General features: G+C 42.4%; 4 protein-coding genes across 8 annotated transcripts; 3 read left to right on the forward strand and 1 right to left on the reverse strand.

Annotated features, from left to right (window-relative positions):
• Positions 1-854: 854 nt before the first annotated feature.
• On the forward strand, positions 855-9,854 carry LOC133162016 (LIM domain and actin-binding protein 1-like). 4 transcript variants are annotated; one of them, XM_061290859.1, is made up of 12 exons: positions 855-1,133; positions 2,346-2,421; positions 2,537-2,610; positions 2,958-3,094; positions 3,167-3,212; positions 5,934-6,362; positions 7,218-7,272; positions 7,346-7,434; positions 7,725-7,803; positions 7,872-7,906; positions 7,979-8,112; positions 8,178-9,854. In XM_061290859.1, the coding sequence occupies exons 4-12, from the start codon at positions 2,970-2,972 to the stop codon at positions 9,280-9,282; spliced, it is 2,097 nt and encodes a 698-aa protein (XP_061146843.1). In that variant the 5' UTR covers positions 855-1,133; positions 2,346-2,421; positions 2,537-2,610; positions 2,958-2,969; the 3' UTR covers positions 9,283-9,854. The 4 variants fall into 4 exon arrangements, with proteins under 4 accessions (XP_061146843.1, XP_061146844.1, XP_061146845.1 ...); XM_061290861.1 differs by lacking the exon at positions 855-1,133 and having other exon boundaries at positions 2,340-2,426; XM_061290860.1 differs by lacking the exons at positions 2,346-2,421; positions 2,537-2,610.
• A 910-nt stretch (positions 9,855-10,764) lies between these two features.
• Positions 10,765-20,813, reverse strand: spryd3 (SPRY domain containing 3). Of its 2 annotated transcripts, none has more exons than XM_061290903.1 (11): positions 20,688-20,813; positions 19,631-19,777; positions 19,410-19,485; positions 16,274-16,398; positions 15,565-15,697; positions 15,296-15,481; positions 14,291-14,440; positions 12,942-12,999; positions 12,722-12,841; positions 12,517-12,638; positions 10,765-12,426 (listed from the first exon to the last, which is right to left on the reverse strand). In XM_061290903.1, exons 2-11 carry the CDS (start codon positions 19,756-19,758, stop codon positions 12,292-12,294), a joined length of 1,233 nt encoding a protein of 410 aa, XP_061146887.1. In that variant the 5' UTR covers positions 19,759-19,777; positions 20,688-20,813; the 3' UTR covers positions 10,765-12,291. The 2 variants fall into 2 exon arrangements, with proteins under 2 accessions (XP_061146887.1, XP_061146889.1); XM_061290905.1 differs by lacking the exon at positions 20,688-20,813 and adding an exon at positions 20,546-20,687.
• Positions 20,814-21,335: 522 nt separating this feature from the next.
• LOC133162561 (insulin-like growth factor-binding protein 3) lies at positions 21,336-23,655 on the forward strand. Its single transcript, XM_061291832.1, has 4 exons — positions 21,336-21,950; positions 22,203-22,231; positions 22,308-22,427; positions 22,503-23,655. The coding sequence occupies exons 1-4, from the start codon at positions 21,635-21,637 to the stop codon at positions 22,599-22,601; spliced, it is 564 nt and encodes a 187-aa protein (XP_061147816.1). The 5' UTR covers positions 21,336-21,634; the 3' UTR covers positions 22,602-23,655.
• A 218-nt stretch (positions 23,656-23,873) lies between these two features.
• On the forward strand, positions 23,874-27,732 carry LOC133162560 (phosphatidylinositol 5-phosphate 4-kinase type-2 gamma-like). The gene is made up of 10 exons (XM_061291831.1): positions 23,874-24,163; positions 24,577-24,674; positions 24,955-25,051; positions 25,285-25,434; positions 25,521-25,667; positions 25,870-25,908; positions 26,287-26,400; positions 26,465-26,714; positions 26,821-26,924; positions 26,997-27,732. The coding sequence occupies exons 1-10, from the start codon at positions 24,029-24,031 to the stop codon at positions 27,075-27,077; spliced, it is 1,215 nt and encodes a 404-aa protein (XP_061147815.1). The 5' UTR covers positions 23,874-24,028; the 3' UTR covers positions 27,078-27,732.
• Positions 27,733-27,778: the final 46 nt, after the last annotated feature.

The following is a 27,778-nucleotide window of genomic DNA, read 5'->3' on the forward strand; positions in this document are numbered from 1 at the left end:
CTCAGCATAACAACCCGCGCCCCTGCTTCAGCCCCTTCTTCACAACAATAATGCTCATTCAAATGGAATTAAACATTTCAAATTAATCCTGCATTGATTTTCTTCTCAAAATGCTTCAGTACAGCACAGTAATTACATTTCAATTTACACTAAAGCGAGGCCACGAAATATTAACTAGTAACTACTAAATAGTAAATTGTGGCCAGGAATACTAAGTGATGGCCGCAAATTACAACATCGCAGCCACAATTTACCAATACAACGTAATACCAAACTGTGGCTTGCCGTGGAATAGTTAATTGCTGCATAAATATATGCAAAGTTGCTGCATAATTATATTGTTAGTTATCATTGTGTTTGCAGAATGTAATACTTGATGAGAGAAACACGGTCGTTCACTTTTCACTATGAAGTCCACGCTGCAAAAGTGAATGTCACAGGTGGGTAAAACATGGAGCTCACGGTGCTTCTTATCATTGTAAATAAGTTAGCAATTATGATAATACAGTATGAACTAGCAACATGACTGACTAACGAAGATAGTGTTAATGCTTAATTAAAACGCCCTTTGCTTATCTTATTACATAATTCACGATCGAAACTACTCGATGGATTTTTTCATTTTCTTCTTTTTCTTTCTTAACAATGTTGCGTTTGTATATCCACTAAGAACGTGTGTAATTCTCATCTTTTATTCTGTGGGCGTTTGACTTGTAAAAGTACACTTTCTGACTAGGGACAATAAACAAAACTAGGGCAGGTAGAAGTAACGTAAGACCAAAGCTCATTGGTGCATAAAGTCACATGACCTGCCTCCTCCACTCCTGTGACACCTTTCATTTCACTCCACCTCAATCTGCCCTCACGGTGAGAGGGTTGCCAAGTTTGACGGTTTAATTGCAGCAGTTTGATCAAGCGATATAACAAATTATCCGTATTTTCATTTGGTTTGTTCCGTCTATTTTCCTATCTTGATTAACTACAACAGAGGGACATAATGCAGGAATCGCCCGTTTCAGCTTCCGCGATATCCTTAACCAAGACTATCAGCTGGATCTGGCAACCATGCATCGGGCTGTAGCGAGTGTCAGGTGTCTTGGAGTTTCGTCAAAACTTCACGGAAGTGTGTACAGGTAAGACAGCTTTTTAACGCAAGACCGTAAAATAGATATATTTTTTATTAAATCCAGTCCTTTATGAGTCATACGTTGAACGTAAATTCGTCGTCGTCATAATGCGCCATTTATGGATGATTTCTTATTAAACCGAGTGCCTATAGTTTAGGCTCTATACTTACCGTAAATTCAAACATTTGATCGACTAACAATATAATTCCAAATCAGATCCCATGTTTTCAAGTACGTTTAAAAAAAAAAAAAAAAAAATTATTTTCATATCCAGCCATCATTTAGTACACCAGTACTTAAATTAATGATTTACTAGCTGTTTCGGAATTTACAGGAGCAGGCTTCTCCAGTCTTACTCAAAGGTTCAACTAATCATACGTTCTGTCAATTAATTTATTTAAATCCTAAAGTTCCTCTGAAGTCTGTTACGTATTAATGAATGTTTTTCCACCGATTTGCTTCTGACTGTCTAGACTGCGTCAGTATTTGAGTGTGCTGTGGTTACTTGGTAAGGGTAACTTGAATACATTCGGTATGGACCTTGCACTAAAAAATGCAAATTGAGGACTCTTGTCCTGTTGGCTTTGTTCATGTAGAACTCTCAGAGCTGAACGCCAGTCGTAATATTCTATTGACCCAAAAGAGCAGAAGCATGGCCCAGCCCAGCACTCCCTTTCCATTTGTCATAATCTGTGATTGTAATGACTTCAGACAAGTCCTAAAGCAAAGACTGTCAGAAGGCAATGTGCTCTGTCACACTCTGAGACACGCCACACTTTTTCCCCTAATCTATTATTTCGATTCATTTAACAGAAACATTCAATGAAACGAATGACAAAAAGCGATGACTTCTTAACATTGTCAAACAACCCCACTGTTATCACACATCGAAGCCTAACTGAAACACATTACATGTGGTGGCAAATGATGCTATAAAATGTAATCATGTTAATTCACATGGTCAAGACTGCAAGCGACACGGTTAAATGATTTGTCTAAAGTACACACGACACATTGTATTTACGTAAGACGAGACATTGAGACAATCTGTGCTTGTAGGTGAATATAAATGCCACTCCTTGAAGGCTTCAAAGGACAGTTTGATGACTAATCACGTGATTTACACGCAGCGGCAGGGCGAGCACAAATTACAGCTACAATGTATATTTTTTTTCCTCTCCATGATTTGTTTATTTTTATGTCGGTCCATCAAAATAGGAACTTTTTTTGGACACAGAAATGGTCAGAGGCTGCTGTACCATACTGAGGAAATATCAGTGATCAGTCCATCGAGGTAATGTCAGTGCTCTCAAAAACAGTATTTCACACTCCAATACTTCATTTTGTTTTTTAGTTTGTCTTAACATAGCTCCTCGATCTTTCCCATTGCTCCTAAATCATGTTTATAGAGCACACTGTGAACATCAATAGTGGGATTCATTCCCAGACCTTTGGACGTTCCACTCTACTAAACACAGAAAAGGTAATGGAGGGTTATCATCTGTCTGCCGCTGTTATGATACGGCTGGGTCAGAATAAAGTTAAATAGCGACTGTGTGTTTTGAGCCGTGTGGTTATGAGCAGCCAGTGAATTCTATCCGCAAAGCACAGTATGCGCTGGCCTTCCCAAAATAACAGCCTAGATGTTTGCACTTTTCGTTTTGAAATCAAGCAGGCAAGGGAGTGCAAGTTTGAACGTGTCAATACCCGGAATGTCGTACTTTGTATGTTTATTTGGATTTGTGTGGCATAAAACTTTGGCCAAGGATAAGCGATTGGAGTGTGTGTGCTGATGTCCGACATTTGTTTGTGTGTTTTTTTTTTTTTTAGGTAGCTGCGAAGATGGAAGGGACTACTCCGTTCAGTCGAAAGTCGTGGGTGACGCAGTCAGTGCGTGTCACCGCAAAGGAGTTGTCCCTGGTCGGTGGGCCAGGAAGAAGTAACGCCATTGCTGAGCGCTTCTCCAAGTGAGTTAACAAAAGGATTCGAGTTGCACATGTATTGAAGTTTTTTTTTTTTTAACCCCCCTCTCCCCTCAGGTATCAGAAAGCTGCAGAGGAGATAAATACAAATAAAAGGAAAGGAGTAAGTACAAAATTAGATGCTTCAAATACACTGTAACTTCCAAAGTTCAACCTCCAATTTATTTTAATTTTTTCATGTGCGTGTAATGTGTTCCCAAATTCCAGTCATCTTCTTTTAAATTAATTAAATCAACGCCAAGTAAATCCGCTAGTGCGGTTGATATTTCAGTTGGTCACCGAGTTGAATTGTCACAAGATTGACAAATCAACCTAAATTTTCTTATTCACCTGAAAACTAAGGTTTACTGCATCTATGTTTAGCGTCATCAGTGGCTGTTTGAACTTTGAACTGAATCAAAAATACTGACTGGCAAGACAAGTCTTGGCAAATTGTGTTGTCCTAGTTGACCTCTCATTGGCCACCAGTAGCAATGGGCAGGTCATCGAACCCATAATCCGCCCTCAATCAGTGTAATCTGCTCGCAATGTGCCGGTGTTTGTTTGCTGCTTTGTCTGAATGAAAGATAAAACACACATGCCTGGACCAACAATTATTATTATTATTACTGCTACGACATGGATAACTGACCAGCCACTATCATGAAAAAAACCAAGGTAATATGGCTGTGTGTACCTAAAGTTGTGTTGTTTTTAAGTTTGAAATATGATTAATTTTAGTTAACTAAGAATGACCTTTTTGTGCTCAGGGATGCGTCATTGTCAAAACTATTAGAAAATAGTTCCCTGCTGTAGTTGGGGCTAAGCGGCAGAAAAAGACCATCTGTCGTTTGCGTGCGTGTGCATGTGCAAGTCCTCACAATGGAAGTCATTAAATTTCAAGGATAAACTAATTGCAAGGTTTGACCAAGTGGAAATAAAAGGGTGAAGTCGAGCCGTGAAACCTGTTTGAGTGCCACGTTGTTGCTGTCATGTAAAGGGCAATCCGGAAAAAGCACCAAAATCCTTCCTTAGGTTTTGAGTGTCAACATCCAAGTATTTTGTTTTTTATTGGTTTTTCAAAACAAACAGTGGTTGGCTTTGATCTTGGGAGGATTTATAAATCATCAATCTTTATCCAAAAAGCAATGTCCGAAACACAAGATTAAAACTTGTCTCCGTTGGTTTGGCTGTGATCACAATAAAGGACACAGATGAAAAATCTCGCTAAATCTAAGTTTAATGACATGTCCCGATGTTTGTTGGCACGCATCATAAAGCTAAAGCTCTAGTCTCAAAAGGAAAAAAGGCATGAAAGAGGACAAAATCTGTAGAGGGAGAAAGCAGTTGGCAGGAGATCGCATAGGCTACGCAAAATAGGCCACGATGAAGACTTTTAACAGATGGAGAAAAAGCGCCACATCCGGAACATTACCCACACTCGGCGGGGCTCCTTCTAAAGTTGGCGTTAAGTCCAGGAGAAATGTGATAAGGGATGCTGCCAAGAAGCCCACGTCAACATTAAAAGAGCTGAAAGGATTGTTGGCAAGTATTGTTTGGATGTATAATGTCGATAGGAAAAGTCAAGAACATTCTCTTACCAGATCCACCGGCCACAATAATCCATTCGAGTTGGACATTCTGCCTTTATAAAGAATGAGAATCATTGGTTTTGGTGGTTGTTTTTGCGACGCTGTAGAAAAAATACTACATCTTACTGAGAGCTGTTCCTAATATTTTTACTCGTCTCACGGGAGCAGCCGAAAGCAGAATAAGATAAGAACTCTATTTGATCATACTTTGATCACAATTGTTCTCATCTGGACTATAAAGTGCACAGACTGCTTGTCTATTGGGTTGTTTGTTTCAGATAAACATTGAAAACATTGCACGGTCAGGTTTTAACGCAGGCCTGCTTGCACGCGTGGTGCTTGCAATAAAGAGCTTTCTATCCTATGAGAGCACAAAGAGTTAACTTTGCTCCTATGTATCATTTCCTGCTTGAGTTTGCTGGGCTTTCTGACTCTTTCCTGGTGGCGGAGGGGTTGGACTAAGTAGCGGGAGCTTATTTAGTCTGGTGGCTCACATCTGGCACACTTCCACCTCATGCTCATCGGAAGAGGACCGAGCGGAGGACGCGCTCGCACACCTTGCTGCCTCCTCTTGGCCACAGGTTGACTTACTTTTTGCTTTGGGTTTCTTTTCATTTGGCTTGTGTTACTTTGGGCTTTTTGCACACTGTCTGCTTTTTTCTTTTTTTCTTCTGCATCTAAATGTTGGCATACTGTTTAGCCAGGGTCCATTTCGGGTATCTTGTGGGTGGCTGATGACAGCAATCCAAATTGCAATCTTGCAACATAACAATAAAACCGAGATCAGATGTTCTTAAATGACCAGGCATGCCTAGAAAAGTAAGCTGAGATTTTTCTTTTGCGTGATTGACGCCCATGTACAGATCCGCTTTTTCTTCAACGTGTCATTCCTCTTTCACAATTCAGGAAGTTTTTTTGAAGGTCACACAGCAGCTTCCAGTCTGCTGCTGCGTCTTGCCGCTTGCGTTATTATTGGCATGAAAGGCAAACAGAGCCTTCCTCTGTGTTTTAGTCAAGGTGAAGTTGTTCACAATGGAATGCGGCATGCACGCTCAGCCATGTTCGATATGTCTTGGGCCATTCGTTTTGCCGACTCAAGCCGACTCAGCAGAGACATTAGCAGTATTCCCGGGACGATCTTTAACAGCTGTTCTGCAAATGGGCCAGTCAAGCCAAGCGAGAAGATTGTGGCATTTTCAGTTTCAGCAAACACTGGCTGTGCGTTAATGTTTCCTTTCTGTCTCGTCTTTTAGGGATTTGACGGCGCATCGTCCTCCCAGCGCACCAGCAACCTTAGTGCGTTGAAGAAGCGCTGGGAGCAAGCAGGGAACGGCGGCCGGCAGGACAAGACTCCATTCATCTCGGCGCCCATAAACAATCAAAGCACATTTCCTGTCGTGGCTAGAGCGTCTTCCGTCAGCGAGCCACCCCGTTCAAAGAGCCCAGTGGTCTGGCGGCCTCCTCGAGAAGATCCGCCTAGCATCCCTGTCAGCGATCCAGTCTTCACGCCCCCAGCGTCTCCACGAGCGGAAGATCGGAGTGGGATGGACAAAGATGCGCCGATGTACAGCGAAGCACTCGAAGAGCCTGACGAACAAGTTCCGACCAGCCCCCGTGAACAGCAAAAAGTGCCACTCAACAATCTGAAGATGAAGTTTGAGAAGACAGACACCTCACTCAAGGTGACATCTGGTTTGCTGAATTCTCACACCGCAAAAAATAGAAGTACAATCAAACAGTTTGATTAGAGTAAAACTGTTGAGTTCCCTTTCCTTCACAGTCCTTAAAGGGGAAGTGAAGAAAAAAAAAAAGGGTCACTACAATAATGTGTTCTATGCGGCCACACGAGACTAAACACGGGATTCTGATTAATAGTGCGTTTGTGGAATATAAATTAAGCAGAAAGATGAACCCATTATAATCGAGCTCTTCGGCTGCCATTTTGTTTTCCTTTCATATGTGGTTAAAAAATGAAGCACGAAGAGTGTCGCTGAAAAATATTGTGTATTGAGTCTGTAGTAGCTCAAAATGGAGTTTTTATATAGAACACCAAGGGTTTAGGTTTGATATATATGAGAGTTAAACACCTTGCGTGACTCATTTTTCTTAACGGTTGCAAGTAATGTAAAGCTAAAGGATGTTTTCAGTACACAAAATCCGCCAAGAGCTCACCTTGACCAAGTGAGGAATTTAGGAACATTCCTGACCTAGGGCTACTCAGTCATCCAGACCTGCGTTATCTCACGCTCCACATTTTCTCACCGCGCTCTCATCGGTCCGCCTTAACGATCAATCACGCTTGGCTTGATATGACGGCTCGTTCGGGCCATAACATTGTAACCAGCGTCTAGACTGCGTGGGAGTGTAACATTTGGAGCACGGTCTTGCTCAAAGACAGGAAGGCAGCCTCGCTTTGTGTAAGTGGCCTGTGAGTAATGATAAGCTGATAACTAAAGTGCACTGATTGAATTAGGCGTTAAGGTTAAGGGAGGCGTCCGGTGCTAATGTTCAAACATCATTCTCCCTCTTTCATTCAGGATTACAGGTCGACAAGACAAAGTGCCTCGTCGGAAGACATGGAGCAAACATCTGGTGAGATTCAATATGAATATCAGCGCACTGCTAAGCTTGACAGCAGAAAAACATGAACTTTGTGCTCCATCAGTGTGTGACCGCGTGCTGGAGAAGATGTCACTGAGGGAGAAGCTGGCAAAATACTCTGCTGCTGTGTCCAAACAAAGCAACGCCAAATCTGTGAGTAATAATTAAGTCAATTTAAAAAATGAGAGGCCTGTGTGGGCGTTTTGGGTCGATGGAATCTTTTTTCCACTTCCACTAATGATTTTAGTTTTACAGGAATGGACTGGAACAAGTAGATGAAGTGAAATTTTCAGTTGAATGTGAACTTTGACATTTGGAGCTGTGACTTTGTTTGCGTGGTTATGTACGTATTGATTTATCAGTGCCCTCCTGTCCTTTCGAATGTTCCCCACTGTGATCACCGTTTACACTTTGTGCATAATAGCCGTTTTGTTTTTATCCAGGCTGTGACCCCAGAAGTGCTTCCCTCCAAAATATCTCTATCTGCAATTCATAAAGTGATACCTGAAACCGAGTGCAATGGTGAGTCACCGGCCAGGTCGGCGTCAATCGCAAAGCTGAACGCACCGCAACTGTATTGTATGTTCCAGGTGATGGCAGCAGTGAGATCTCAAAACCATCCAGGGTGAGTCCAGCGATGCAGCTCTTGTCAGTAGACAAGATGCCTACTATACATTCCCGTGTGTCTGTGTTTCAGAAGTTCTGCCCTCCAGCCAAGGAAACATGCTTTGCTTGTCAGAAGACGGTGTATCCTCTGGAGAGATTGGCGGCTCTTCAGCACATCTACCACAAAAGTTGCTTCCGCTGTGTCCATTGTAGCACAAAGCTCAGGTTGCTTTCCTGTCCAAAATGTTACCTTAAATGCAACTTTTGACTAATATAGTTCTTGTTTTCAGCCTAGGCAACTTTGCCTCCCTGCACGGCAACGTGTACTGCAAGCCACATTTCAGTCAACTGTTTAAAGCCAAGGGCAATTACGACGAGGGTTTCGGCCACCGGCCTCACAAGGAGCTGTGGGCGCCTCGCAAGGACGGAGAAGAGGGCGAAGAGGAGGTGGCAAAGTCCCCAGAGCAACTACTGGAAGCGGCAAGGAGGAGAACCGAGTCAATCGAGAGCATGTCGGACAAGCAACTGACCCCGACTTCTGAGGAATCATCACCGGCAGTCAAAGTCACCGACCTCGCCGCCCATCTGGAAACTCGGTTGCATACGGCCGGCAGCTCTGCGGAGAAGCCGGCCGAGACACGCAGGTTGAGGATCGCCTGGCCGCCCCCCGCCGGCGAGTCCGCCCTCGGCGCAGGCTTGCGCAGCCCGGCCTTCGAGGGGAGCACCGCGGGACGAGCCTGGAGGGCCAAGTGGCCCCCAGAGGACGATTCTCTGTCCTCGGCTTCGTCATCTCACAGTGTCGAGCGTGCGGAATTGACGAGCTTGAGGAGGAGCTCTTCCCTAAGGGAGCGCTGTCGGCCCTTCACGGCTGCCCAGCCGAGCCTGGAAGCCACCGCCATTCCCAGGGAGCCTCGTCGGCCTCTCAAGGCGCTACAGCAATGGAGAGAGTCCCTGGAGGAAAAAAGCTCATCTCAAGAAAGAAAGGCAGACGAGAAAGTGGAGGAGCTACAGAGGAAGAGAGAGAAGAGTGAAAAGCAAATCGCTAGGGAAGTAGTCAGTCAAAGCAGCCTGGATGATGTCACGGAGACCGACCATCAATACGGTGAACCTGCACAGGAAGGAAGCCCACTGGCTAATAACCGCTCCCGGAGCATCTCTCCTGACACCTCGGCGTCCCCATCACCGCCCGCGCAGCCCAAACAGAATCGCACCTTACAGGACGTCGGCTTCTGGGACGAGGAGAAAGTCGAGAGCGACGCAGAGGATAAAGTCGAGAGCGACGCAGAGGATGAAGTCGAGAGCGACGCAGAGGATAAAGTCGAGAGCGACGCAGAGGAGCTGACGGCGGAAGACATCATCAAAAAGAACCGTTACTACGACGACGATGAAAACTGAGCATCTCAACATTAACCTAATTTGTCTTCAGCATCGTGCAACAGCTGCCTCTTATTTCTGAAGGCTTTCATTTTGGTTTTACTTTTGTCAATTGTTTGTCAGTTGGTTAAGAGAACTCCTGAATATACTTTGAGAGGAGTCAGATATCACATTTTCTTTTCCTATTATACTAAAGGCAATAATTAAATGACTGGACACAAAACCTCTCAGATAACAAAGACAAAAAACAAATGGGCAGCTGCTCTGACAAGCCTTTATTTTTGCCGAACACCTTAATAGAAACTGGAATTGCCATATTAGCCTTATTGAGATCCAAAGAGAGTTAATGTCACATTGGTGTAAATGTTATTTTTAGCCTTTGAGAATGAATCTCACAAATTGTTCTTACTACCAGACATTGAGAAAGTGCTCCTGATTAATATATTTTCAGATTTTTTTTCCCCCTTCATAATTGATTGTGTGAGGTAAACAATATTTAGATAGATTTGGCTTTATTATTTTAATTTTGTATAACAGATTCCACTTCAGTAGTATTGTTTTATGTTCAAGAATAATAAAATATTAAAAGGCAATCTGTTTTTATATTGAAGCCTAGAAAGAAAAAAACTCACCATTAATGAGACTTCTGGGGTGGCTTTGAAGCCCGGTTGATATGCGGTGAGGTTGAGCTTCATGCTGGCGTTGAGGCTCTCATCAGTCATAATGGCCCGATCGTGAACGGTTCAGAGGGTTGTCTTTTATCCGTCTGAGTTCATTGGCCACATCAAGCGTAAATGTTGAAATACTCGCCATCAGCGAACTGTTTTCGTTCTTCACAATAGCTAATGCGCTAGCAAAACTAGCGTAGCCTGTCGTGTCTCAAAGTGGCGTAGCGTTTCATTTATGCAATTATGTCATTGCATATGAGGCTCCTCTCTCCACAAATGCGAATTCTTCGGTCCACTCACTCTTTAAATGTTCGGTAAAAGTCATCTTTTTTACTCTTCGCCATCTTTCTAGCTTGCCTGGCACACACCAGCTAACCAGCTGAAATTTTAAATAAAGCGGATGGAATTATACCTCACGACCCCATTGGCACCGTATTGTCCAATAAAAATCGCGCTTTTTTTGTCCGACCTGGCGTCACCCTACACTGAAGGGTAGCTGTGATTGGCTGATTTGACGCAACCATGGATTTCAGCGGTAGAAAACATAAAGGATGGATTACAAACGTGATCATATTTTATATTTTGAAGGCTAATTTAACATTTTGATTTCTGTAAATCTAATTTTTACTTTAATCTAACAAAATTATGATTTAAATTGTGTAACCTGTCAGATTTGTCCTCGAGCCAGACGCAGTCACCAAAAGAGCCAAAAATTCCCTGACACGTTTTTCCAAGTGGCATTCATTTAGGTTCTGAATTGTCCATCATGAATCAAGCAGGTTCAGCATGACTGCCTATTGCACACAAAAATGTATAAGTCAGAAGAAAACACTGGTACAGAATAGGACATTTAATATGTACACAGGCACCAGTAAATAATCAAATATCAATAATACATATATTGTATACACAACATTTGGGCATTATTAGATTGCTTCACAGAGCCGTACATAAGGCCTGGCCTGGTTGATTGATTTGACAATGTGTACTTTAGCACCATTTGGCCATTTTTTAAACAGAACTGTGAAAACTGCTGACATGAATAAACAGTACATGCTAATTTGCAGACAACAATTGTCAGGCACTTTGGTCAGAACAGTCTAAGGGTGGCTGATCTGATGCAGATTTTACAAACAAATTCAACATTCACACTCTTTACAATATGCTACTTATGCAACTAAGGGGTCCCACAGCCAAGCTGGAGCCTATCCCACATTTACATCACACCAAGGCCCATTTTAGTGTTCAGTGAACCTGGCATACACGTTTGTGGCATGAGGGACAAGATGGACCATACAACAACCTTCTTTGTGTGCGCGTCTGTGGAGGAACAGAAAAACTGCTGAAAGTGCAGGTGACAGAAAGCAAATCTTAGTGTTAAAAAACGGGAATCCTCTATTATTTGAACACAAAGGACTCACCCCCCCCTTCGAGGAAAAAAAAAAAAAAAGCAAGGCAAAGAAAATGCAACACAATGCAGAAAACATCTGTGACTTGAATAAATAAAAAGATGATTGGTTTTGATATTTAAATATACCTGAGAGCAATAAGTCATAGTTATGGCTTCATTGTCAAGAACATTTAGACATTTGCAATTGTGTTTTTGGTCATTAATTATCCTTCCATCAACATCTTCCCTTTTACTATTTGATAAAAAGCTTGCAAAATGATGTGTGGTTTGCTAACATGTACACTAGCAACATTACAATACCAAGAAAATGAAAACAAACCAAACAAAGAGGATCAAATCACCTAAATGGAGGGAAATAAAGCTATATTTTTTCCAAAGAATTGGTTCGGGCAGTGTTTCCCAAACACTGAGCTGTGGCACATTAGTGTGAGATCATCAGGTCACAAAACATTTTACACAATTATCAGAAAATTACTCTTTTTTGAAAAAATAATGTATTTTTGTCCATCCATCTACATCAGCAACATACCTTGACAATGTTCGACAATTGCTCATCCACTATAAGGGCACAATTCAGTTGTGTAGCCATACAAGAGTAGTAGGAGTAACGTTGTGTTCTTTTGGACAGGCCCAGACTTCAAGCCAAGTTTGAGGCAATGAAGTGAAACAATAACTGCAGTACAAGCCTCTCACCACTTGGTGTCGGTAATGCACCATTTATGTGGCGTTAGGCTGCAGACTAAATGAGGGGAATAAGTTGATTGCTGTTTCTTTTTATCCAACATCAACACCACAATGTGTGCTACAATTAGAACTTCAAGAAACATTTGGATCGTTTCGAATCAAAGTGACTTGACTCTTACAGCATGAGAAGGCCACGGTTCCATCCTGACGTGACCTCTACAAGCAGCAGCCAGTTGACGATGAGGTGACGGAGTCCCGCGTCGGCGTTCAGCCGCTGAGGGGGTGCAGGTCCACTTTAACCTTCTCGCCGTTGCTCATCATGCCGATAGTGGGGTAGAAGCCTCCTACCGGTAAGGCCACCTCCCTACGCCCCATCACCTTTCCATTGCGGGTGAAGAACACCTGTCGCAAGAGGACAGCAGAAGGACGAATGAAGAGCGCTGCACCAAAGGAGCTCCCTCCCGGCTTAGAGCGGTCTTGGCAGCGTCTCACCGTGACCTTAGTTCCCTCCATGTCTTCCCCCTCCTCGTCGTCATCGTCATTGCTCGCGTACAAGTCGTTCTGAACCTGGCTGGGCTGCGGCAATATTTCCAGGTCCCAATCATCCACATCATCTAAACAAGGTCGTCGGGAGAAAGACGGACAGTTAAATAGGATGTGATGGCGTGACCGTCAGATGAAGCTTCAGGCGACTCGCCTCCGCCCTCATGGCTGAAGTCTCGTGGAAACATGATGCCGCAGCCCATGAGGTCCCCTTCGAAGCAACGTGGGCCGAAGGCGTCGCCGACACCGCTGCCCTGGAACAACTTGCCGTCATCTACAAATGAAATCTGGGGTTACCTCACTGCGTCACAATGTAAGACGTGTCCAGTTTTTACCCGCTGACAAATAATGAATAATCAATTTTGAATACTGACCAGCGTGATACGCAATGGACCCTCTGCTCCAACCTGGATGTCTGTTTTTAGGATAATCCTGTGGGATCAAATTCAAAAGTTCAGTCAAGTAAGCATTCAAATATATTTTTTCTCTTTGGCCCTCTTTGAGCCTGGTTTACTTGAGGTCTTCACAGATGTGGAAGCTGATCTATTAAGAAGAGATAAAAAGCTCTGCATCAAATCCTTCAACTCTTCATGCCATGCTGCAGGGTGAGATTTTCCCTTTTGGCAAATTTGCAGAAGCCAGACAGCAGAAGCTTCTAGTTTATGTCAGTGAGCACTTGAGCGCTCTCTAGCTTTTGCCTTCAACTCTTCAACTTGTGCACTTAACAGGGTGAGGTTGTTTTAAAAGTCATATAAACATTTTGCTTCCAAATGCTTTTGACATGATCAGCCTTGACTTTCCCTCCCTGTGGAAGGAGATGGCTGACATGCGTCACAAGCTTGACCGATCAGACTGGCATGACGGTTCTTCTTGTCCTGGACTTGGACATTACAAAACATACGCGCAGTGAAAGAAAACAAACTCAAATTAAAGGCAGGTTCTCTGGAGTAAAGATTGATTCATTTTCCTCCAAAGAGAACATGGAAATAAAACCATTGTGGAAGGACTGAGTAAATAACAAATTCTTACCCTGACAGGAGAAAAAGGATACCTCTGTTTTGATTATTAGCTCAAAAGGAACGAGCGAAGAAAAAAAAAAAAAAAAAAAAACTTTCGAAACACCACAGACGTGCTGGGAAAAACAATTCCAGGAAAAGCGATCAGGAAAACGACAGCTCTATTCTCCGATGTCGCGACACGCCCGCGCACATCAATGCCAGAAGGACTCAGAAGGAGATTAGAGAAGGCGCGAAGCTCAACATAGATGGGCCACCTCCCAGGCTGCGAGTGGCGTTGCACACAGCTGGCACAAAGCAAAGAGCGAGCGTGTCAGTGAGCCGCCGCAAAGTGAAAACAATGAGCACATGGCAGAAGATCTCCACGTCGGAGGCCCCCTTCTTCTCCAATGTGTTATTCCAATGACACAACTGCTCGATCATGTGTAAACATTCAACGGATCTTCTTTCCCTTTCCAGAATGTGAATCATTCGCAATCAAACGACACCTAACTAACTTTCCTCCACTGTGACTACACTCTTCTCCTTAATGAGGCAGATTAGCATCTAAGTGGAACAACCCAACCCACCTCGGACGGAAACGCAGATGTGAGGGCACAATGAGATAATATTTATTCTTTCCCTCCCTCATCCATCATCACGTCGACTGGAAACAATGAAAACATGTGGAAGGGAGGCTCCGGACCCTCACGCTGACGGCCTCGTACCTTGCGCGCCAGGCCCAGGGCGATGTAACACTTCTCGCCGGCGTCCGTGATCTCCAGCTCGTAGTAGTGGAAGCGCGTGTTGAGGGGCCGAAGGGCCTGAGCCAAGCCCACGTCCACGATGCTCTTCCCTTTGCCCGTGTACTCCAGCAGCTGAGGGAAGAACACGCTCGTGTTAGAACTTCAAATATACACTTGATGAAATGTCCCAAAACACATCAGCAGAAATGTAAGGCATCATAATGCTACTGAGCTGAGTTCAACCACTGACTTTATTACTTGTAAATCTGCACTACCAACAAAAGACAATAAACTAATTGAGTCGTGAACCTTTTCAGATAAAAAGTGACAATATATGTAAAGAAATAGGACCTGATAAGCTTCCAAGTTCAAGCCCTGCATAACTTGAGGCTATTAGGAGAGAAGCCGTTTGTTTGTTTTTCTCCCAACAGGTTTCCTGAGAGCCGTAGAATGGAATTTAGCCGTCACATGTTGACGGAGAAAAGAATGACTTTAATAAAATGATAGGGGGCTAATTTGTAGAAATCACGCATGAAGAAAAGGTGTTGCAGACGCCAAAGTTATTTGCTGGTGCCTGGAGGGCGATTGGGCTGCGATTCTCTCTTTGCTTCCTGTAATTGAGCTCACATTTAATGCGCCTCAGCATCTGAGTCAGACACCAACACTGCAGTCTGGACGTCTCCGAAATGGGTGGGGTTGGTAAAATGGAGGAAGGTCAATGACCTCTCCAGAGTATTAATTTGACTGTATCATTACGAATTTGCCATCACTTACTTCTGTATTTGGCTTTTCTCTCGCTATATTGACTCAGTAATATTGTCATTTGAAAAGTGGGAACTTGAATTCAAAATGTATTACAGGGAAATGAAACAATTTGTGTTCCCCAAATTTTATTGCTCCAAAGCGTTTATTTCCTATTGTAAAAAAATAGGTCCTCAGCCATAAAAAAAATCCATATTAACCTTCTTCTGCACTTTCGGTACTTACAGTGCCAGACACTCTAATGTCATGGAGGCGCCCCCAGTCATCTTCATGGCTGTCCACTATCATCAGACCGTCATCATCCTCCATCCTCCATTCGGCGTGCAGGTCCAGCAGCACTTCCTCGCCCAGCGAATGCATTCCTACAGCAGGGTAGAGAGCCTCGGCGGCCGGCACGTCCAATCTGCCAACCTGCACACGTATTGAAATATTTTTCAAAACCAGGAACGAGGAAGTCAAAAAAACAGAACCAAAGATGTTCACAGTGTACTTACTTCTTTTCCATTCTTGGTAAAAAACACAGTCAACTGTCCATCATCAGATTCCAGGGAGATTCCGCAGCCGATTCGATCTCCTCTGCAGCATTTTGGACCAAACTGTTGTCCGACAGTGTTTCCGTTGTACAGCCTGAAGGAAAATGAGTCTTCACATTAGGTTTTGGGACAGTTTTTTTTTCCTTTTCATTAATCAGCCAATTAATTGGTTATCCCGATTTGAATCCTGCTAAATCAGCCCCACAAAATCCTTCCAGTTCGGGACCTATTTTATACATCTCTCAGCAATAATATGATAATACTCGTTTCAGAAATGAATCATGAACACACAACTAAAACAAATACAGAGATGGAGAGACAAATTTAGATTATTGCTTGGGCCACTAAACATGCAGATAAGGTCTACTAATGTAAAGGCACCAGCAAGCAGATTGTGCTGTTCATTTTTCTCCGTTGCCACCGCTGTGAGACTTTTTAAGGGGAAGTGTGAGACACAAAGATTGAATATGCATTAATTCACAGCGCATACCAAAGCAAATGTCTACGAAAAAAATGTTGCGCAATAAGTGTCACGCGTATGTTTATAGGTCAAGGTTCCTTTAAGTTCCCTCAATGCAAGACAGACATAACTGCAATTTTTTACGTGCCTTAACGTGACCACGAATCATGCTGCGCATACCTCGAAGAAAAAAATAACGGTCACACGTACTTGCCATCATCTGCATGGAAAGCCACAGAATTTGGCAGCCAGCCCGGCTGATGGTCCAGCTTGTAGAGCTGAGGCACTAAACCGACAGCAATCATGCCCCTCACTCCTGTATCCACGATTGTTACCTAGAAGAAGCCACAGTAAGTCAGGAAAAATATGATGTTGGAAAATCCCGTGTTAAAACTGAGGTGATTCAACGGAACCCATGTAAGCAGACGCGGGCGGTTTTCCTCACTTCTATCTTTTTAATTCCATTTTCCCCAACTTGTGGGATGTTCACCTTACATCAAAACTAGTGACAGAGTAGGTAGAAACCGGCTTGTGCCATGTGACGTGACTCCTACGTGGAAGCGAACACGCTCTGCTGGCAGACGGAGAGTGACCAGAAAGAGGAAACTTCGATTTCTTTCCCATGACCTCAACAGATACCTCAAAGATCCCTCGAGATTGAGAAGGGATTTTTTTTTTTCTTTCCAAAACTGTCAGATGGCCCATAAATACTGACATCAGATCTACGAGGAGGTCGCGTCGCTGATTAAGCCCCCAACCCGGCTGACGCAGATGGCTTCTTCCTTCCCTTGCTTCCTGCGCCTCCCACATTGTGAGTCATAAGAAAGAATAACATGCAAGCAGAAAAGGTTAAAAGGTGTGGTTAGCGTATCGCTACACGGTAGACCGGCTTGGCGTGGGTGGGTGGGTGTGCTCGTCAAGTTTCAACATGGTTTCTTCTGCCACTGAAAATGAGCATCTAGAGTTCAATAAATCAAAGGTGGGGTGACCTCCAAAGTTGAGTCCTCAACAAGAATGTTTCTGGAGACATTTTCTTGTCTGCCCATTGTAAAAGACTCTTTTGAGGACAAAGGAGAAAAGTGGAGATAAAACTAGCAACATTGTGTTTGACTTTGGAGGCTTCATTGCGGCTGGCGCATTATTTGGCTCAGTGACACGAAATGCAAACGCACTAAAGTGTGGAAGCAAGTTACACAGTAGCACGCTGGCCACAATGGCCAGCAATCAGCTGCCATGCTCCATGTCGGCAGAAGCACGTACTCCGTCACGAGTTGAATTTGTCATCGAGCACGTGGCCAAAAAATATCATCTGGATCCAGTCAGAATCTTTCACGCTTCAAATTATTAAGGCCAAATTGACGCAATGAGGAGCTTCTCACTTGATAAACAGCCATGTCAGGAGACATTATTTAAGCTCATAAAAAAAAAAAAAATGTTGGTAAGCTTCAGCGGGATCACATCATGGGCCTGGATTGAAAAGAAAAGAAAAAAAAAGGAAAGAAAAACAAGGAGCCTCCTAAAATTATTACAACTTGGAATATTGTTCAATTCTTAGAAGGCAGTCGTTATCCAGTACGGACAGCAAGCACAAATGTGAAATGAGAAAGAACCCGTGCAGTGGAACAACAATTGATTAATTGATTGTTCTGTAGAATTGATGTTTGATTAGTTGTGTCTTTCAGAATTTGAGGCAAAAATAACTACTTGGCTGTGAACGACTTACTAATTCAAGCTGCGGCCACATTGCAGTGACAAGAGGGTGTGCACATTTGTGCAACCACATTAAACACAGTTGTTTGTTGTTACTTCCTCTTCCAAAAAGGTTTTAAAACTTACAAGTGATATAGGTTATAGGTCACAATAATAGTGAAAAATATTTAGAATTTATGTTGGTCTCATTTCAACAGGGGTGTGTAAACTTTTCAATATCAGCCTTATAGCTAGTATATATAAACTTAAACTGACACAATTTAAGCAATATGAAGACGTTATTATATAATCTGACAATATATTTCATCGTTTATTGCTTGACAAATCTATCTGGGAAAGCGAATCAAATGTTTTAGTGGAAAAGATACTTGGAAGGTGATTTGATGTGTTCAGATCGACAAAAAATTTTATGTAGTCCACGCACACACCCTGAGTCATACATTTTTCAAGGCCAGCGACTAAGTTTCCGACGTGGCAAGTGAGGCTGAGGTAAGTTGACGTTGCAAAACTGAATGTTCTTTGTTTTATAAAGACATATTGTCCTATTCTAATCAGACCGCTGCCATGGCAACAGGCACGCTCATGTTCAGAGCTTGGTATGAGCAAACACGTCCGTGGGCTCGGGTAAAAATGTTCAAAGATTGATGCCAAAGGCACACAAATAAGAGGTGAACCACATCATTGAAGGGGCTGGATGCGACCTTGGATGACGTATTCACACGATTTCCGACGCTTGCAAGCTTAGATCTAAGAAAATGTATTGATTTCTTAATGATGATGACTCATGCAGGTGGAGACACACAAGCAATCCCCAAGGTCTTCTCCACATATAACGGTCTTGGATCTACACAATTTACAGATGATTTCCATTAAAGATTACGTTCTATACTATAAATTTGCAGACGAGGGGGTGGGGGGAAAAAACTGACGGTACGGAACCCGCACCCATTCAGGAAAAAAATAAGAGACAATTCCGGACAGCTCATTGTTTAAAAAAAAAAAAAAAAAGTGCATCATCGGACGAGCTACCTCATGTGTAGGTGTCGAGAGGAAAATGTGACAGTTTGTGGAACACACCTCTCACCGGAGGCGATTGCACTTCTACCCTCAACTTCCCCAACTGATTCACTGACAGCACTTCCTTGACCCAGACTCGAAACCAAGGCGGATTTGTCGACTTTCAGCGCAGATGGATGGAGCCCGCGGGCCAGCAGCGCTACAAAACAGAAAGCTCTTTCTACCGAACACACCCCAGAGACGCTAATTATGGGCCTAACACCCCACCGCAATTGCAGCCAATTTTTTGGTCGTTTGTCAGAAGAGCACCGTCAACACACCCCGTTACATACCTACACAGAGGAGGTGTTGTCACGAGCCCATAATTATGACTTCATATTATTGTACAATACCTGCCACCAAGACCTTGGCAAAGCCAAAGCAGCAGAAAACGGGAAAGTCGTACTAAAAGTCGACAGTCGAAAAAATTATTTGAAGGTGAGCTGTGTATTTCTATGCATTGTTTGGTGAACATTTTTTGTCACAGACAGCAAATAAATTGAAAACACAGCAGAGAAATCAACGTATTCAATTCAAGTGGACTCGTTGACTTTTTTTCTAGCATGACTTTGACGCTTACCTCAAAATAGCGTTTTCTTTTTGATAATGGCCTCGCCGCTACAAAACAGCCGACTTCATCTGAGTTTCCTTGGTACCTGCGCGGAGATTACAAAAACAAAAAGACACTATTAAGGAACTCTTTGACGTGTGAAAGAAGACAAATGCATGATGGGACAAAGCAAAAATGGCATTCTTATAATGAAAGTGGAAGTAATCAGTCCGGAAGCACGTTGACATTACCTCAGCACGTCGCCATCCCTTAGCATTCTTTTCAGACGTTCTCGGTAGCGTACTGGTCGTACTTCACGAATTTCTCGTATTCGCCTTCTCCAGTTCAAAAAGCGATAATGGAGGTTGATGTCGTCCATTTGTGAGAATCATCACAATCTGAAGAGCAAAGAAACAAATGGGGTTATTTGAATATTGTCCATCCACTTTCTATACCACTTGTTTGGTAATGGTTGTGGGAAGCTAGTCTATCCCTGCTGGTCTGCTTGGCCTAGTCATCATCTCATAAAGAGGCAGACAAACATTAACATTGTCACTGAGTGGAAATTGAACCCTTACCGCCTTGCATTGGAAGAACAGGCGAGGCTGTTCATTTCATAAAAGTAGCACTGTGTGAAGCTAATACATAAAAAAAAAAACATTTATATATAAGTAGTTAAGTAATTATACATGATATGATGACACATAATAGCTCTGACAACTCCATTAGAAGACAAGACTAGACTTCAAGAAAGCATTTAAACAGATTTGGAAAGTAGATCAAAAAGAGGTAAATATAGTCAGTAGAAGAACATGTTAGTGCATAGTTGAACAATCAACGCAAACACACAGGGCTTGATTTTACAAAGTCAGAAAAGTGGTTACGATTAAACTTTTTTGAGCACTGTTTAATAGTTATGTAATCAGAAAACTAGAGATACGGGACAAAAAGTTTCTATTAGTGTTTTATTTTAGGCACGACAACGCATATTTGAATCGATCGAATACAAACTATTAACTGGACGCAAACAAATGCGTTACAAACGCGTGGAAACATTGCAACTAAATGACAAGTGATCAATAATATATCATTCTAAAATCGTTGCAATATGTCCAGCGAGTAAAACGACACTTTCGTTTACATATTTACGATGTCAGTAAACGCACCACAAGAGTCACCAGAACGACACGGTTGGCCGGCTAACTGCTATTCTTCCAATCTGAGTGAATAAAAACGCTGACAACCCATCGATCCCTCAGTTTGAAGTCAAATCTATTATATTCCCGCTTTCGTATTCTACTTTCTTACTCTTTGACAAGCCGTAACTCGATTTTCTTCAGACTTTCTTCCAATTTGAAGCAGCTGAAGTCTTTCACTTCGTGTCCACTGTCCAACCGGTGCTGCCGGAAGTTCCGCCTCTGCAGCCAATCAGATCAGCGGACTATAAAACGGACGCGTGATTATTTTGTACGTGCGTGTTCAAGGCGCGTGTAACTGCGCCAGAAGTGTAAATGCGTTGTTTAATAGGACAATGCGACCAAATTTATAATAATAATAATAATAATAATAATAATAATAATAATAATAATAATAATAATAATAATAATCTACATTGGCAGTACTAATAATTGCGGCGCACATGATTTGATTTATTTCTTGATGTGGGATTTTTTTCAGTGGGGAAAAAAATACACTTGAAATTAGAGTTGAATTTTCCTCTTTTTTATTTCGATCCTATATTACTTACAAAAATAGATACTAAATAATACATCAATCTCTTTTGTTGTTTTGTTTTCTAGGTGAAAAAATCCCACAAAAATTCAACTGAGCAAATGACAATATTGAAACGATGGTGTCACTGCTGATTCGTGTTGGAATAGAAAACAACTATACTTCAAGATGACAGACAGCAAATGGTATGAGCGTGTATGTGTGTGCGTGTGTGTGTGAGTGTGTGTGAGTGCGTGCGTGTATGTGTGTGTGACAAGGAGAAATGGGGTGTGCTCAGCTGTGTGGAAATGAGAGGGAAAACTAGCATTCTTCATCATGCACCCTCCCATACCTCTCCTCTCTGGTTTGGCCCTTTAAAAGCTGCTGCCAGTGCTATCTGTCAGCCTCATTATCACCATTTCTTGGCTTGAGCAAATTGCTATCCAGCTTTCGAAGCACGGTAGGAATAAACGTAGAAGCTTTGGAAGTCCTCGGAGAAAACAAGCGTCAACAAATCAAGGCCCTGGACAACTTTCAAGTGCGAGATGCTTCTGTGTGTGAACGTGCTTGGGCTGCTTTTCCTGCAGCCACTTCTTTCCAGCTCAAGGCCGCTAACTACGCCATCCAGAGGATGTCCCGGCTGCAAAGGAAAGCCTTCGCAAATCTACATGCCGGCAGATTTGAATGGCACTGCTCTGACCGTTGGTGAGCCATGTGGGGTCTACACACTGAGCTGTGCCAGCGGTCTGCGTTGTGCACCTGCGCCGAACGACCCCCGGCCCCTCCGCACCCTGCTGGAGGGCAGGGGCGTCTGCAGCAACATTAGCGTCATCAGCTGGACGGAGAGGAGCCAGAGCGCAGGTAACGTTTCCGGCTTGGCGCCTGGATGAAAATGTTAATGGTTGTGCATGCATCACAAACAACTAGTTTAGGTTCCTCAAGTCTTCTCTTGTCTACTGGGTAGATTTTTGTTTACCAACAGTGTTTTTAATGCACTCATTCTAATACCAAAATAGCAGCACTTTTCATTACAACTCACCAGACATTTTTGTAATAAGTGATTTTAGGTGTGAACACATTCACTTGTCTATTATGATGTGTTTCTACCTTTAGATCCCGCACCTACCGAGAATCCGGCGGAGGTAACTATCATCTTCACTAATAATTATACACTCTGGAGACCATTAATGATTAGTCATACTTCCTCTCCACTGACAGGCCCCATGTCGAAAGCTGCTAACCACACTTATCAGAGGCCTTGATAGCCATTTATTCAAGTCCCATCATGATATCTACATGCCCAACTGTGACAAACGTGGCTTCTTCAGAAAGAAGCAGGTGAGTTGTACGATAGATCGTGTAACATGAGTGTTTGCATTTGCACATCCAGAATATCGTTTTGTTTGTGCGCAGTGTTGGTCCTCTCGAGGTAAACAACGCGGTCAGTGCTGGTGTGTGGATGAGAGTGGCATGCCGGTGACATCACAAAAACATAAAGGCTTGACTTGCTGAAGAGGGTCAATGTTGAACTAAAGAAAGAACAGCATGGCCAGATGATAAAGGACGTCTCGATAGGAATTCCACGTCTGGTGTCAAGTGTAACTCAAACCATTGGCGCCCTCTAGGGAACATACAATGAACTGTTTTGATCAGTCACTTCTGCAGAAAAAGACCTCCAGACACAACATTTTGCATATCCTGCCAAATGTTCTATGTTGAAAACATATCCTATGTTTATCATTTACCACGTATCAAGTGTAATGTTTGTTCCGTTGGGTAAATTGCTTTCTTTGTCTGCACATATCATTTCCCATAACATATTTATACAAGATGAGTATTTCTTACACTACTGCTATTGTGTACAATATCAATTTGTGATCTTATTTATGTTCTTTTTACTATTATTTATGGTATTTGTATTCATTAATAATGATTAAGGCATTAGATAATGCTAATTAGCAGGTTCAAGAGAAAAACAACAACATGGGGTTTGGAAGATAACTGATGAGGATATTTTATGTTTATTTTTTTGTGTTACTATGAGCATAGGTGTATAGTGTACCACTGGGATGGTGGCCTCAAGTAACAAACCTTTTGTATTCTTGTAACTTGACTTATATATAATAATACTAATGTTATTTAATAATCATATTTTAATAAATTAGTAGTAGACGTAGTACTAGTATCTTTATTATTATTATTATTATTATTATTGTTATTATTATTATTATTATTATTATTATTATTATTATTATTATTATTATTATTATTATTATTATTATTATATAGTAACAGTTTGGAAAGATAGCTGAGCCATTAGAATAGCCTGTACCTTGAGGTACAGCAACAGTATACATCCTTGTATATACTATGATTGTATTATTAGTGCCATGTTAAAATGTATTTTTTATTTGTTTGTTTGTTTGTTTGTTGTCGTGATTTTGTTTGTTCATCAACATTCCATATTTTTTCCATGTTTCATCGTCATCAAATGTCATATATGTTATTTTCAGATGTCTTTACTTATTTGACCATCAGTAACTTAATTAAAGTTATGAAAATGTGACTAATGTTATCAGGACGTTTTGTTAAGAATTGCGTGACATTCAAATACACGTAAATCCAAGTTTTCAAAGATTTTCCTTTAGTTTTACAAAATTAATTCTAAGCATGATTCAAGGAAAATTCCGTAACTATATTGGTATTTCGTTAGTAAATCGAGCATGCCCGAAAGCAAAATGTCTCTTGAGTAGCCCGAACCAAATTTTTTCAATAACAGGTGGATGTTACGTCAGAGCGCTACCAACCTGCAACAAGAAGTCGATACCTCCATCCACAACTTCACATCCAGCCCACTTTTGCAAATTGCAAGGACACGGCGCGAGGTGACCGCTGCACACTGACAAAGAGAGTCTTGCATCACGCCAAAGTGCTCTCCAATGTCCTCTCCGAGCGCAACACGCGTCCCTCACAAGCGGAAGACCAAGAAGAAGCACTTCGTGCAGCAGAAAGTGGAAGTGTTCCGAGCAGGGGAGCCCGTGTCCAGCGTGCTCATGTGGGGGGTCAACCACTCGGTGCGTATGTGGTCGAGAGCCGCTTGCGTGTGTGCGTAATACGTATGTGTCCAAAGTAATACTCATAACTAAATAAATAGCTAATCTACAGGATAGTTGCGTAAAAAACAAGACCGGTTCAAAATGAAAGTAAATATTCAACTCTCTTACGTAAGTACAGTACCTGTAGAAGTTTAAAAAAAAAAAAAAAGTGCAAAATCTGAAATGTACTGAGATGGAATTTACTGTCAATTAATTACTTTAGTAGAAAACAACTTTGCCACGTCTACACACAAATTTAAAGCGCGACAGACATCACAGGGCACTCCCAGCATGTCTCCGAATGTTAACTGGACAAACAAGTTAACCACTGCACCGATAGCTGAAAAGAATATTTTTTTGTAAGTCTCAGCATTGACTAAATATGTGTGCAGATCAACGACCTGAGCCAAGTGCCCGTGCCGGTTATGCTCCTTCCGGATGACTTCCGAGCCAACAGCAAAGTCAAAGTCAACCACCACCTCTTCAACAAGTACGTATGTCCTCTCTTCCCCCTTTTGTGATTGTTTTCATCCCATAACATCACTTCACAATCAAACTATTTACCATCGAGCACCTCAGAACGAATAACAAATACAACCGAGGGAGTTTCTCCATCATTCAGAGAAGTACAACATGCTTCAAGTCTGGAAAAATGAGTAGCTTTAAATAATCCTTTAATCCACTCAAGAATCCAGGTTGTGTAACAGTCTGATGTTACTCCAGAGAAATTTGTCCTTACTCTCTTTCTTTTTGTGTGGTTTGCTTTTCAGAGAGAATCTGCCAGGTCAGTTTAAATTCAAAGAGTACTGTCCGCAAGTCTTCAGGAACCTGCGTGAGCGCTTTGGCATTGAGGACCAGGATTTTCAGGTACAGGGGTTTCCAGCATCGCCTCTAAATTTCCATGCTTTGGTCAGGTGTGAAATTTGCATTTTTGTGCCTCTCAGAACATATAAGAACGATGTGATGCACTCTCAGGTTCAATCACGCGGGAAATCCGTAATATATTTCCCAATTGTCCTGTTTGCAGCGATTTGCATTTCGGTCGAAAACATTTGCATATTAAAGAGCGCTATATAAAAAGGAGACGTTTTCATCAACAGGTGTCACTGGCGCGCAGTCCGCCCCTCAAAGACCAGGAGGGAAGATGCGAAGGCCTGCTGTTGACCTCATATGACCGCACTTTGGTGGTCAAAGAAATCTCAAGCGAGGAGGTGGCCGAGATGCATAACTTCCTTTTGGAGTATCACCAGGTGATGAGCACACCGAAACTACTTTTATCCGCTAGCTAAATGCGGCCACTTACACGATATTCCACTGCGCTTTTCTTCCCATGCAGTATGTTGTCACCTCTCACGGCTCCACGCTGCTCCCGCAGTTCCTGGCTATGTACAGAGTCACGGTTGAGAGTGAAGATACCTACCTGTTGGTCATGAGGAACATGTTCAGTCACAGATTGCATGTACACAAGAAGTACGACCTCAAGGTAAAATGCGTACGCTTCACTAAGATCCATTCACAGTAAGTTCACGCACTGATGCAAGGTGTGGAGATCCGCTAAAATATTAGACCCATCATTAAAGTCAACGATGAGCCAACAGCTCGGTGAAGTTACGTGCGAGTCAGGCCTCCGCTCTAATTGAGTTGCAGTCGGATGAGAAATGTTGTGTGGTCTTTGATTTTCTCAGGGCTCCCTGGTGTCTCGAGAAGCAACTTTGAAAGAGAAGGTGAGCTCGCATGAAAGGACGTGTGAGAACTGATTGAAATTCATGCATAGGTGATGAACTCGTCTTATTCTGTAGCATTAATAATGACAGCGTGCTCCATGGTTGCAGTCAGCTCGCGTTGGCGTACTCCAGACTTCTCGATTAGATATGAGTGACTGAGTATGAAGCAAAGTGGTTGTTTTTTTTAACACTGAAGGCACGATTTTTTTTTTTTAACAATTCATATACTACATTATTGTTCAACTGTCCATAGCCGTATGACCCCCATAGCTATGCTGAAACTATTCTAAATTATTTTAAAATAGTCATTTTTTTTTTGTACTTTCAATCATATTGTGTATGAAATCCACTATAAATAAAACTACCTTGCCTTTGCAGGTCAAGGAGCTTCCCACCTATAAAGACATGGATTTTATGAACAACATGCAAAAGATTTACGTGTGTGATGAAGTGAAGGAGAGTGTCATGGGCAAGCTTAACAGAGATATTGAGGTAAGAGTTTAAGGCTCCACCTTAATGAATGACAGCTTAGTGCGAGAATGTCCTCTTGCTGCAGTTCCTGGTGCGTATGAAGATCATGGACTACAGCCTCTTGCTGGGTATCCATGATGTGGAGAAGGCTGAGCGGGAGGAGGAGGAGTTAGAGTCGTCCGATGGCGAAGAAGAGCAAGATGAAAGCAGCCATTCTGCGCTTCCATCCTCCACCTCACCTGAAGGCATCGCTGGCTACATGAACTCATTCAAGCCCATGGGCCCGGGGGAGTTCGACCCATACGTGGACGTGTACGCTATAGAGAGCGCTGTAGGTGAGACCTGAGGGGGCTTTCTGCCCCTTTTAAAATGGAGTTACGCATGAGATCATACATGGAGATGAAACGCAATCAATGCTGAGCCTCCCTCACTTCCATGTAGGCGCACCGCGGAGGGAAGTGTATTTCATGGGTCTGATTGATGTGCTGACGCAGTACGACACAAAGAAGAAAGCGGCTCACGCGGCCAAGGCTGTGAAACACGGGGTGAGCATCAGTGTCGTGGAAAGCAAGTGCTGCTACTTATTTATACTTACAAATCCGTCTGTTTTCGTGTAGGCGGGAGCAGAAATCTCCACAGTTCATCCGGAGCAGTATGGGAAGCGTTTCAAGGAGTTCATCGCAAAGATATTTGCCTAGCAGCACCAAGATTCATCATTTCGCACATATTGAAGTGAGTGCGGATCCTTAAAAAAAAAAAAGATTTAAATTAGATTTTCCTAAATGAACTAATTTAAAAAAAAAAAAAAGGCAATATTTAAATCTGCTGTTGAAAGGTGAAAGGCACATGCAATCACAAGGCACAGGAAGGAAAACATTAACACAACAGTCTTGTTACACAACGGTTGTTTTTGTATCCTGGAAAAAAACAATCGAAGCACAGGGACAACATGCAAACTCCAAAAGCTGAAATTCAAACCCTGAATCTCAGGTCTGCGAGGCAGGCGTACGGACCACTACGGCACCACGCTGCCGCTCAGTCAATCAGAAGTCTTCAATTTGATTTGCTTCTTTATACACTACTTGTGTATGTGCTTACTGTATGCGTTTGACTCAATATTTCCTGAAGATGATCCTTAAATCAATGCAAGCAGTGTCTGCGGTATGATAGTATTTATTCCTTTTTAAATGACTGATTTTGCACAATCAAAATAAATATCAGCCTTGTCCCGGGGATTATATTTTAAAATATTTATCATTGCATAATCTAACATACAAAAATGTGCCTTTTAAACTGGAGATAGTTTCAGGGGTTTTCTTATATATACATTTAAAAATAAACTTGTTTACCATTTTCTTGGCTTGATCTTTATTTTTTTCCTGGTCTGTATAAATATTTA

The sequence above is a fragment of the Syngnathus typhle genome, linkage group LG11, assembly GCF_033458585.1.
Source record: "Syngnathus typhle isolate RoL2023-S1 ecotype Sweden linkage group LG11, RoL_Styp_1.0, whole genome shotgun sequence".
In the NCBI taxonomy this organism is placed as follows: Eukaryota; Metazoa; Chordata; class Actinopteri; order Syngnathiformes; family Syngnathidae; genus Syngnathus; species Syngnathus typhle.